General features: G+C 60.0%; 1 protein-coding gene across 3 annotated transcripts in view; it reads left to right on the forward strand.

The window, feature by feature from the left end:
* RAPGEF1 (Rap guanine nucleotide exchange factor 1) overlaps window positions 1–12438 on the forward strand; it is a 107756-nt gene that overhangs the window by 79304 nt on the left and 16014 nt on the right. For 2 of the 3 annotated variants that reach the window (XM_029920919.1, XM_029920918.1), the window contains one exon: window positions 10333–10605. The exons of the other annotated variant lie outside the window; for it this stretch is intronic. In XM_029920919.1, coding sequence (XP_029776779.1) covers window positions 10333–10605 — 273 coding nt within the window. The remainder of the gene's footprint in view (window positions 1–10332; window positions 10606–12438) is intronic. 3 annotated transcript variants of the gene reach the window in all.

The following is a 12438-nucleotide window of genomic DNA, read 5'->3' on the forward strand; positions in this document are numbered from 1 at the left end:
GGGGTGTGGGGGAGGCTGCGGGCCCCCCGCCTCAGAAAGACCACGTTCTCCGGACCGACTCCGCAGGGGCTTGCTCTCATAAAAGGAAAGTACCCCCCAGGCCCCCGCCTCCAAAGCTGCAGGTAATGGCCTAAAGGTTTGGAACGTTTGACGTCCGATGTGCTGAAGCCCCAGAGCGGTGGCGTGTGGCAAGGCTGGCCTCTTCCATGTGTACCTCCTGCTCGTGCTCCGAGGTGAGCCGCAGGCGCGGGGCTTCGGGTGGCTCTCAGAGTGGCCCGTTATGCCCAGCGCTTCTCATTCTGTCGCTCCTGGGCCTGTGTCATCGGTCCGCCGTGGAGTTCTGAAGGGTCGCCATTTAGGGATAGGCACTTGTCAAATCTGAAGTCCCCTCTCCCTGTCGGCGACCCGTTACTCCTACCGGAAGACTAGAATTGGATCCAGAAGGCTGCACTGGCCAAGCTTAATTGAAGGGGTTGCTGAGAAACCACCTCGTTCGCTTTTCCAGTTATTTGAGCAGCAGCGCAGGATTCTCACGCCGGCTGTGCAGCAAGAAGGGCCCGGAGTGTCCTGGACAGCCCCGTCCCCCTCAACGAGCGCTCGTCGTCCAGGTGGCAGAATAAACAAGCCTGGAAGAGACTCGTGCTGGGGCAGGGTGTGCGTGAGCCCAGTAGAGTCCCAGGCTGTGGTGGGAACTGGGGGCCGTGGAACCAGGACAAGGGCAGGCAGAGCCTCCCGGGACAGGTGGCACTTGGGCCACTGCCTGAAGGACAGTTAGGATTTCAGGGAGATAAGGGGTAAAGGTCAGGGAAAACGAATCCGAGGTGTTCCACACAAAGGCTGTTCCATCCTAGCTGGAGGGTGGGCCCCCGGAGGCCCCCGTGCGTGCTGGAAGGTCACCACGAGTGTGAGCACTCAGGGCGTGGGGTCGTGGGGCGCTGGCTGAAGGCCGGTGAGCAGCCTAACTGAGACGGACCGCTTCCCCAGAGGCTCCGCCCTGAGCACGGCCCTTGGGGGTCAGGCCAGGGGTGCTCACGCTCCTGCTGGCATCTGCCACTGCGTCTGCTCGGCTCCCGTCCCGCAGAGGCGTTTGCTCACAGTCCACAAACTCCCCGTCCTGCCCAGACCATGCTGCATCCTAGGGAACTTGACCGTCTGGCCAGACAGGCATGCTCTCTCTGGGGTGTTAGAGGAAGGTGTTCAGGGGCATGACGAGTGAGTGAGAGGCAGGAAAGCTGTGGAGAGCCAGGTGCAGGGAGGCTGGGTCCCCATTCCTGACAGGATTCCGCTGGACCTTGGCAATGTTCCTAGCCTGTGGGGGCAGTAGAAGGCGTTGCAGTGATGCACCTTCCTACAGACAGCTCTCTAACCTGATAGTGGGGTCCTCCCTTTCTGTCCCCAGACTCTCAGTTACTGGTACCCCCACTCCTGGGCCGCCTGCTGTGTCCTCACCGCAGCGCCACCATGCTGGCCGCCCGCCTTCCGCCTCCACTCCAGTTCCTGCCCTTCCTGCCGCAGCCCTCCCCGCTCTGCGCTGAATTCCCAGATCCCTTCTCTGGCTTGCTCAGCTTTGCTTCTGAGCCCTGGTCTTGGGACTCTAAAAAGGATCTTAAAAGTTGGATGGGGTCTGTAGGCACTTGACCTTTGACCAGGGTGCTGAGAATCTCTCAGTAACATCAGGGTTGCCAGTGCCCTGCAGGGGCTGAAATACTGATGTTGGGAGAGTCACCAGTCCCCCAGACTGTTGTCTGGCACATCCCTTCTTTGTTAGCTCCACGCTGCGCATCTTTGACTGCCACTAAAAGATCTGCTCAGGTGCTGGGAAATGCTTCGTTACCATCGTGGCTTCCAGAATGATTCTGATTAGGCAGAACCACTGGGAGACCCAGGTTCTGAGAAGAACTTGAGAGAGATCCATGATAACTGTCAGTTATTTAAAACCACATTTTTAGGGTACGAAAGACCAGTGTGTATCATCTCGAGGACCTCAGTTAAAAAGGGCGGGGGAGGGTCTGCAGAGCAGTTGGTGTCCTGTTCTGGGCAGAGTGATCCCCTGAGGTGCTGGACCTGGGTTTTTGTACATCGGCACACGTGCTTTCACTAGAGAGCCTGCTTCGTAGATTGTGTTTCTCTGCCTCGCCTTCCCCTCTCGGGGAGACTGCGAGGGAGGGCCCGCTCCCTGAGACACGTGGAGGCCCCTGAAGTCACTCGCCTCTTCTGCCTTGAACAGCAGTCCAGCAACTACCACGGGGACCGTGGGCCGGAAGAGCAGCCTGGTGACCAGACAGGAAGGGGAAGTGCAGGGGACAGACTGTGGAATGGGGCGGGGGGGAGGATGGCCAGGAGGTCAGGCCTGCTGGGCTCGGCCCAGCGTGTGTCCTCTGCACGCAGGGGAAAGACCAGCCCCAGTCTCCCTGGCCTCTGAGCCCTGCTGCTGCTCGATGCCATCTTACCTCTGTGGTTTCCTGACCTGCTTAGACCTCGCTCACTTTGCGAGATGAGAGCGGGGGCGTGTCTGTGGACGGCGCTGGCGGCCCAGGGCCGGGGAGCGCTTCTCCGAGCTCCGCCTGTCCTGGCTGGGGCTGTTCCGCCAGCTCAGGGGGAGCCAGGCCTGTGCCGCATGGTCCTTCTCGGTCACGGAGGCTCGGCAGTCTCTGGGGGTTTCACACCCTGGAAATTGTAGGCTTGTACTCTGCCCCATCCTTGAGAGCCACACTGCTGAGGCGGATCCTCAAGGTTCAAGTGCGGGTCCCTCCCAGACTCAGACTCGTCTCCCTGGGACTAGGGAGTAGACCCCACGTGCCTAGCAGGTGTGGGCCCAGCTGAGCCCCTCTGTTCCCATCCTTGTTATCTCCCAAAACGTTCCTACCGAGATGCCCAAGCAGGAAGCGAGGGGCTGTCTCTCCTCCTCTGCCACACACAGGCACCCCGCTGGCATGCTTACCAAGCCCTGCTGCACCTCCTAGCCTGGGCCCCGAGCTCCCCGCCTCCAGCCCTGTGGCCCATTTCCCTGTCCCCACTCCCCTGCACCCCACCCCGGCACAGCTGCTGTGGCCTTCCCACCCTGGCCTTCCTGCCACCGGGCCCCCTTCTCCGTGGTCAGACTGCAGTGTCCCCTCATCACTGCACAGCCTCCGGGGCCCCGCCAGCTACTTGCGCCCACCTGTCCCCGCCCGTGCCCTGCGCCCCCTCCGCCTTCTCCAGGCACCGACTCCCCGGCTTTCCTGCCCGCCCTTACTTCTGTCGTCTGCCCCACCCTTCCTGACGGGCCGTCACCTTCCCCACCTTGTTGTTCCATACTCCCCGGGTGGACCGGAGCGTGCCCAGATCAGTAGCCCACCCTTTCCGCTTCAGTGGTGGGAGACCCGAATTGTCGTGCAGATTAAAGGCAAAGCGCATGTGAAGAGAGAAATGTAGTAAAAGGTGTACAGCCAGGGTTTAATAAAAAGGGAGGCATTATAGTGATACTTATTCCCGTGTTGGGAAATTGTTTCTTTTGTAAGGTTCAAATTCGTTTTTCTTAAGGCCATGAGTCCTCTGAGGGCAAGGACGGGGCTTGCGCGCTTGCAGCGTCAGTACAGAGCCAGCAAGCGGCAGGTGCTCCGTGACGGCGGATTGGCCGGGAGGGCACGCGGTCCCACCCCCCTGCCACCGCGTCCGCATTCCCGCTCCCCTGCGTTTCGTTAGGAAGCCGGGCGCCGGCCCCCACAGCAGCCCCTTCGCGTGCATGCATCAGACGCACCGTCCCACGCTGTGGCCGAAAACCCCATTTCTTCCTCATTTTCCTTCCTGCTAACCCAGAAGGCCCTGGCTGTCTGTCGGGCCCGAGACCAGAACTTGGGGATCCCTGGCCTTGGAGACTTCCAGAAGCAGCCACTGTGACTCAGCCATTTCTGCTCCTTGCCTTGAAGACTTCCTACTGCGGCTTTGTCACCGCTCACGGAATTTTGGATGGTCATTGCTCTTGGCCAGCTTCAGACCCAAGCATTAGTGATGCCTTTGCTGCAGGTGTGCTCCTGACCTCATCCGTGACGGCCCAGCTGGCTGAGGGCCAGGAGGACCCCATGGGTCCTTGTGAAGGTCCTGCGGTGACCTGAGCCCTAGGGGTGCTGTCCGCGCACACGACCCTCGCCAGGCCTTCCCATTTCCGCCCGCTCGTGCGGGAGCCTTCCTCACTGCCCTGGGCGGGGGCGCCCGCTCCACTCGAGAGATAGGGGAAGCGGGCCCGTCTCGTCTGCTCAGTCGCCAGTGAGGGCCGAAGCTAGACTCCACATCCCCGCTGTCAGCTGCCGTTACTGCCGCTCGATCGCCAGTAGCTAATGGAGACCCGGGAAGGCTGCGTGAAGAGACAGGCCCGCACGCGGCTGGACATCCAGAGGAGTGAGTGTTGCTCCTTCGTGTTCTGACCCGTGTCACGGTGTAGCTACAGGCTGTAAACAGAGCTCCAAGGAAAAGTGTAGCTTAGAGCCCTGACGTGCTGTTAATCCAAACCCGGTAAAAATAGTCCAGTCAGATTTCTAGACCAGAATTAAAATAAGCTTTGAATCTGCATGAAATCCTTCCGTGAAGTGTGGATGCTCTCAAGGTCGACGTTTAATGGATATACAGAGCTTCCTAAAACATATTGGGCATTTTTTGCAGTAATGGGATTAGCCAAGAAACCACTGACCTTGAAACCAATGGTTTTCAAGGAAGATCTTGTGATTCAGATTGCAAAAATGTCACGTGACAAGAAATGCAGTACATTTCTAACTCACCCATCCTTCTTCCTAAAATTCTCCTAGGCAAGACATTTTTCAGGTTTTTTTCTTTGCATTCTTTGTTATAACATACTTGATTTTCATATTCTAGATCATTCTAGAATACTAGAATTTTCAAATGGTTTTTAATTTTTTTTAATGTTTTTTATTTATATTTGAGAGACAGAGAAAGACAACGCAAACAGGGGAGGGTCAGAGAGAGAGGAAGACACAGAATCTGAAGCAGGCTCCAGGCTTTGAGCTGTCAGCACAGAGCCTGACGCAGGGCTCGAACCCACAAACCGTGAGATCATGACCTGAGCCGAAGCCGGCCGCTTAACTGACTGAGCCCCCCAGGCGCCCCTCAAATGGTTTTTAAAAATAGATTCCACCAAGACATTCGTTCGAGAAGATATTTTTGGGGTCCACAGTGCTGCTGATGTTCCCTGTCTTTGATCCGATACACACGGCCCCAGCACTCACGCCCAAGTGCCTCTCCGTGCCACGCAGTGCAGGCGGCGGTGGCGGCCTCTGAATCTGCCGCCTGGCTTTGGGAAAACTATCTTTGACGTTAACGTAAAATGTCATTCTTATCAGTTAACACAAAGGCATCAAAGAAGGAAGTCGCTTCTGGGTGCAAGGTAGACCCAGAAAAGGCTTTGGTAAATAAGTAGTTGATGGGGAACAGGAAGCAGAGAGGAGACACCTCCAGCGGTCTCCCTGTTTGCCACAGGTAGTGACAAGGAATGTGATCAAGGGTCCTTCCTGGGGACCTTCCATCCCTTAGGAGCCAAGTCAGCCGCGCTTCTCTGCAGGAGACCCCTCCCCCAGAGACGCTGGAGGGTGCTGTGCCAGTGGCTAAGAGCCGAGCTTCCGTCCAAGAGGAATAACTTAGCCCCGTGTCACGTTGGTTGTGTTGACGCGCAGTCTGGTGTGAGGGAAGTGTGAGCCCGGGACCGGCGCGGAGCTGCGGGGTTCCCAGTGCCTGTCTGTACGGGAAGGAGGCCAGAACCAACACTAGATCAGCAGCGGCCCTGGACAGTGTTTTCTCACAAATGATGGAGAAGAGTTTCAGCCTGAAAACCAGCTGTCTAATAGCTTATCTGTGTTGGGTAAGCAGCGTCCAAAAACACTGAAGTCATAAACCTAGCCGGAGCCAAGCGTGTGCAGTGACGACCAGCCGTTGGCAACTTCGGTGCCTCCCAGACACTTGACGGCAGCGGCTCCATTCAGTCGGGCAATTGCGTCTCCCTGCGTGTAGTTGAGAGTTCTTCAAAGCCTGGAGCCCGGTCCCCGCGGACGCGCAGAGCCGTCGAAACCCCCCGGCCCGTGGCCCCCAGCCGCTGGCGCCTCCCTTCTTCCTCATGATCAGAGGAGTTGCAGGGAATGCCGGTTACAGCGAGGCCTCAGAACTGGTCTGTTGACGTTCTCGTTTCCTGCCTTCTTGCCGACGCAGCACAGGGCTCCTCCCCGAGACCTCGTTCTCGCCAAGACTCTGCTGGAGATAAAGTGTCATTGAAAACGGATGCCTGGCCAGCTCTGGGCGGCTTTGCCTCTTGGCGTGTGAGTGGCGCGTGAACATGTCCGGCCGCCAGCCTCCATCGTTTCCCCCACCCGAACACTCCTGGTGGTTCTTTCGAGCGCATGTTTTCAGAAGAGGGGGTGGCCGGTTCCCGCGTCTCTCGTGAGGGCACATGTTGCCCCCACATCCCCGGCTTATACATCAAGCCTCGGCTCACGGCCTTTTCTGTGCTGGTGATCGCAAAACACGTAGCCAAGGAGCGCTCCCAGCGAGTTAAGAGGCTGTAGCCCACAGAGCTGTGGGGTTACCTGGTTGGGGCCTGTCACGTGCCCAGAACCCTCACTGAGGGTGAGGCACCCCCCCCACGTCTCTCAGGAGCCGAGCTGTGTCCCGTGAGGGGCGTGGCCTGCACTCTCAGCCCGTCTCTTCATCTTTGTGACAAGGACCGTACAGCCCTTCGTGTGGATCAAATGAGAGGATTCGTGCAAAACCCTCAGCACCTCACTGACCGCAGGCAACGTCATCACCAGACAGGTTTTGGTGACACTTTGACACGTGCTGTGACTGAGGCTGATGTTGGGGACCAGGCAGCCCCTCCCACCTGCTTCCTTTTGCAGGATGGGCGATCTTCTGCAGAAATCTGCAGTCTCCAGACAGGCAGCCCCCCTCATGGCGTAAAATCTCAGCCCAAACAGCCTTACTCTGGCTATAAATAAAAATTGCTGCTGCGGAGAGAAAGCAGCAGCTTTCTGCCAGAGGCAAAGCCACGCACCAGGCAGGGACGAAGTGGCATTTCTGCTTGGCGGCCAGCCTGCTTTCTCCCTGCCCGTATGAAAAAAGTGCTCTCACAGGGCCTGGGGATACCTGTGTGGGGGATCCGTGGAGGCTGGGCTTGCGGGAAATGGGGTGAGGATGGGCCCCCAGGAGCCCTCGCTCCACAGTTGCTGGAGGGGCACTGAGTGGGCTTCCCCACTGGAAGGTAGTCAAGCCTGGCCCTGGTCCCAGCAGGGCTGCATAGCTGGGATGCCAGCACGGCTCCCAGGCTGGGGGGGGAAGAGGGGGGCGGGGGGGGGCTGCAGCCGGAGGGGAGGGCAGGGCAGGGCAGCCCAGGAGCCTTTGTCCTGGAGCAGCAGCCCCCTGGCTTTCTCCCCCGAGACTGCCCCGCCTGCACACACATCCTTGGGGCTTCGAGGCCCCCTCCCCTGGGGGCAGCTCGTCCAGCTCCCTGCCGGTGTTGTAGGCACTTGGATAACGTTAGAATCAGTACCCACTGAATACATCAGCTGTGGTTCCCTGGTATTTCGGAGGATGAGTGAGGAGAGCTCTCCGAGCTGTACTGACTGCACTCAGGACCCCCAGAGGTCACCTCAGTAACCCCCAGAGACCTTTGCCTTTGCCTGTTTTTTATTCAAACATAATTAGCATATGGTGCTAGGTATTTGCATCGCCCATTTTAAAGAGAAGGAAACTGAGGCTCAAGAATAGGTTATTTCCCCAACGTCACAAGGAGGGGGCAAGAGAGAGCTAGTCTGTGGGACCTGAGTGTGCCCTCAGCACTCTCCCTGAGGCGATGGCCAGTATGGCCACATAGCCCAGAAGAGGCTCCCGCCCCCACCCCTCCCACGGACGGCCCTGTCAGAGCTGGTCAGGAAGGTGCCATCAGACCTGATGCGTCTTGTGATCGTGCAGAAACCGCTTATGAGTGTCAGTCAGGTGCTCCATCACTGCAGGACCTGCCCAAGTGCCGACCGACCTGACACTTCGGGGGTGGCCCGTGGGGACAATGCCCGGGCTCCCGGAAGAGCTGGCCTTTGTCCTGGTGTGTTCAGGCTGCTGTCACACAGCTCCGCGGACTGGGTGTTTGTACACAGCACGGTTCTGGAGGCTGCAGTGCAGGGTCAGGCTGCCCCCATGCTCAGTGCCCCCCTCCCCTCCGGGCACGGACCTCCAGTTGTGTCCCCACATGGTGGAGGGCACGGCATCTCTCTGGATCCTCTTTCCTGGCCCTAATCACATTTAGGAGGGGAGCTCCTAAGTGCCTCCCAGAGGTCCCCCCCTCCTAATGCAAGGGAGAGGGATCGTCGGCAGGTGTCATGGCAGCCCCTACCCTTGGGGACGCCCAGGCAGCAGAGCTGAACCGGGCTCCTGCGTGAGACCAAAGCCGCTGCCCGAAAGGACCGTGTGGGCTTCTCTCAGGGTGGCCTCCCTGGACGAGGTGGTACCGTCCGTCAGCCAGTGCGTTCCAAACATGGTCTCCTCCTTGGCCTCTCCCCCGCCAGTGAGTGAGCCTCACTATGGGGGGACGTTCACCAGGGGTGAATGGAGAGTCCCCAAAACCGAACACCTGACCCCCCTGCCATCATCCCCAGTGAGATCCAGAGTGAGTCTGGGTGTGGTTGCTGGGAAAGATCAGTGAAACGTGTCACGTGGCTGGTGCGGGCGCCGTGGGTGTTCAGGCTCCTCAGCCCCCAGAGTGAGAGCCCCTGAGCGGGGCACCCCCTCACCCAGCTTGTGGGAACGGAGCCTCCCAGGAGTCTGAGCCTCAGTGCCTGCCCCCCCAGAATGTGGACGCCCCTTGCCACGAATTCACGCGACCACGTATGGGGTTGGTCTTGAGTTTGGGAGTTAGGTGGGGATACACATGTGTGCGAGCGAGTAGGCCCCTGGGGCAGGTGTCCTGAGCCCTCTGTAAACCCGCAGAGTGAGAGGGCGCGTTAGACTAATCGGGCCAAGAAGGGGGTGGGGGCGGCCAGCAGCAGGGGTGGGGGGAAAGCACGTGGAGGCAGCTCTTGGTCCACCATAAAGTGTAGCTTTGCAAAACCTCCAAAGGATGTGAGCAGCTTAACGTCCTGTTTAGAGTTGTGTTTCTTCCTCCTCTTCCTCGTCCGTGCGTCCTGAAAATCCAGTGGCGAAACGCAGAGAACATTTGAGGGATCGGTGTGCACGTGTGTGTGGTTCGGCTCTTGGCAAACTCCGGCATCTCTGGCGGGCAGGCGAGCCTGGCCAGCGCTTGGGATACAGACCCTTCCGCATGCCCGTCTGCCACTTCCCTGTGACAGCATCAGCTTGTGAGCCCCTCTGTGGGACGTGGCGACGCCTCCGGTTCTCAGCCAGGCGGCCCCTGGTCCCAGAGCTCCCCTGTCCCTCCCCCCACAGCAGAGCCCCGGCCTGAGCAGTGCTCGTGGCTCTCGGAGGCTGCGGGCACTCTGTCAGCCCTCAGCCTGGCCTCAGACTTCTCTCTCCATGAGAGTTTGGGAGAGTGTAGTCTGGCGGCTCTTGGGTGGTATCAGAGACATTGCAAAATCCCTCCATTGGTTAAAAAAAAAAAAAAAAGGAAAAAGAAAAGACTGGGCAGGAAGGGAAATGAGCTCATAGAAATTTGCAGCATTTTGATTGCACAGTTCTTCCAACCATATTTTTTTTTAATTTTAACATTTATTTATTTTTGAGAGGCAGAGTGTGAACAGGGGAGGGGCGGAGAGAGGGAGACAGAATCAGAAGCAGGCTTCAGGCTCTGAGCCATCAGCACAGAGCCCGACGCAGGGTTCCATCTCACAAACCACGAGATCATGACTTGAGCTAAAGTCGGACACTTAACCGACTGAGCCCCCCAGGCGCCCCTCCTTCCAATCATTTTTAAGATTTCCCTTCCAAAAGGATTTGAAGTGGGTTACAATATCCAAAAGCGCACATGCTGATTTTGGCCACCGGGTTCCTGAAGGACAGAGGCCTGGATTGGGTTTGTGGGTTGACGTCTTTGACGGCGAAGCGGGACCGGCTGCACAGCACATGGGGCTTGCTGGTCTTCGGGGCACCCGCGTCCCTCTGCTCAGCCCCCGCGGGGGGTGCTGGCCGGCCCTCGGGCCCTGCGCAGGGAGGGTGCGCCCGGGTTGGGGCCCTCGGGCCCAAGGCATGCGGGGGTTGGCTCTGCCTGACCGGCGTCCTCATTAGATCACTGTCAACAGCCCCCCCCCCCCCAGCCCAGCTGACCTGATTCTAACGACTTTTTCTTTTGTCTGTCTTCTTCCTCCCGCCTGCCCATCCCCCTGTCTGTCTGCCGCTCTGATTCTCTAGTATAAATCTGTGTTTAGGTCCTACTCCCAGGATTTCGTGCCTCACAGCCAAGCTTCCGTTCAGCCTTTCCTCCCGTCTACCTCCTCTTCCTCTCCACACTTCCCGCCCGCCCACCAGTCCCAGAGCTCTGACCTGGCGGTGCGCGCCGCGGCCGGCCTGCCTGCCAGCACCGCGGACGGGCCCCTCTCGTCTTCTCGGGACAGCAGCTCTCGTGGGGACACTGTCTGCCTTCCTCCCGAAACCTCTCTCACTGACGCGCCCCCGACGCCTTCGGTGAGAACTCCGCGCGCACACCCCTCTGCGCGGGGCTGCACGTTTTGAGCGAAGCGGGGTTGCCGTTCGTGAGTCTGCCACCACCTCCCCTCGGTGACGGCCTGGCCTGCGCCCTGTGGCCGCACGGCTAGAGCGCGGTCGGTGGAAGGTCTCAGGGTGAAACGGGGGCCTGCCTGTTTCCAGAACAGAAATGCACAGAGTTCCCACGAGATGGGGAGTTCGAGTTTCCAGAAACAGATGAGTGACCATTTAGAGGCAGTCATAAGCGCGAAACAGAAAGCGCGCCTCTCTTGCTGTTTGCTTGCGCGTTTTTCGGGGAAGATGCAAACCCCGGTGGAAGGAGTGCAGACCGAGGGCTGGTGCTGCCGAGCTCACCCAGCGCCCCGCCTGGGGCCGGGGGGCTGGCTCTGGGGGCCGGGGGGCTGGGGGGCAGCCCGGCGGGGCCCAGTGAGGGCAAGCAGGCCGAGCGCGCAGCGAGCTGGCCCGTGCCAGTGCGTTGCCTCTCTCCCTCTGGGACCCCACGGTCCCCGGCAGTCCCCACTCCAGCGGCGTGAGGGCGGAGGGGGCCCCCTTCCTCCTGGGGCAGGTTGACCGGCCCTTAACCTCTCTGGAGAAGAGCCAGCGGGAAACTTACGTCCCCTGTGTCATGGAGGCAAGAGGTGGCGAAAGCGGCTGTCTGGCCTGGGAGAAGCTCCCCCTGAAGGGGCCCTGGTCAAGGCCGACCCAGCAGGCTGCTGTCTCTCTCAGCTGTGGTGGCTGCCTGGGGCCTGTCACATGAGCACTTCCTCCCAGCCTGTCTCCCCAGAGTGACAGCGCCAGCGAGGAGGCTGGGGAGGGTGAACACGGCAGTGTGAACGCCTGTGGCCAGAGCCGCGAGGAGCTGCCGCTCTCTCCAGGAGGAAGTAGCCTCGGGGCCACCTCTCCCGTCGTGGCAGGGTCGGGCCCTGCTTCTGCCTGGCTGGGCCCCACGGCCTTGCCCAGAGCCACCCTGGCTCGGTGGGGAGAGGCCGCGCCTCCCCATGGAGGCCCTCTCTTTGCGCTCAGGGTGCAGGTGGTGCTCTCCAGGCCGGCGGTGAAGTGTTGGCCTGGCCACGTGTCGGTCACTCTCTGAGATTTCTCTCTGTCCCGTCTCCTGGTCTCAAGGCCCATCTTCCATCCCCTCGCCAGAGGAAGGGACTCTTCTCTCCCACACCACCCAGCCTTCCAGGCCTTCGCCCCCTCCTCCTCCTGCTGCATGCTCCCTGACCTCCCAGGAACTGCTTCCCAGGAAGCCGGAAGCCGGGGGGGTCTGGCAGGGAGCCCCGTCCCGGGGAGCGGAGTGCACTGCCCGCCGTGGCTGACTTCGGCCCCTGCTTGCGACAGCCGTTCCGCTGAGCAGCCAGCTTTCCAAGTTTGGCTGCAGCAAGACGTGAGCGGGATCGAAAGCTTGAAAAGCAGGATGAGCCCCTTGAGGGGAGGTGCCATGAGGACTTGAGTCCTCCCTGGTGACCAGCTCACCGGGCCCAGCCCATGAGAAGTGTGGTCGCCCCTGCTAAGCCAGCCCCCCGCCCGCCGCCAAGGGCACCCCCACGGGGTCTTCCCCGTGCACACCAGGCGAACCCCACCTCCAGTATCGGCAGGTCACAGAACACGTGGGCTCCGAGCCATCTGTGGAAGCTGGTTTTCCCCCGGCCTTCCCTCCTCGCCCGTCCCCATCTGTGACGCCCGCACTGTCCAGTTTAGCCTCCACACAGCGGAGTCCCTCCGCCCCGGCCACGTCCAGTGCCAGTGTCACCTCGAAGCACTCCCCACGAGGCCTGTCATGTGTTCGCACCACCCTCGTTTCTGTGGTGG

The sequence above is a fragment of the Suricata suricatta genome, chromosome 13, assembly GCF_006229205.1.
Source record: "Suricata suricatta isolate VVHF042 chromosome 13, meerkat_22Aug2017_6uvM2_HiC, whole genome shotgun sequence".
Classification (NCBI taxonomy): domain Eukaryota; kingdom Metazoa; phylum Chordata; class Mammalia; order Carnivora; family Herpestidae; genus Suricata; species Suricata suricatta.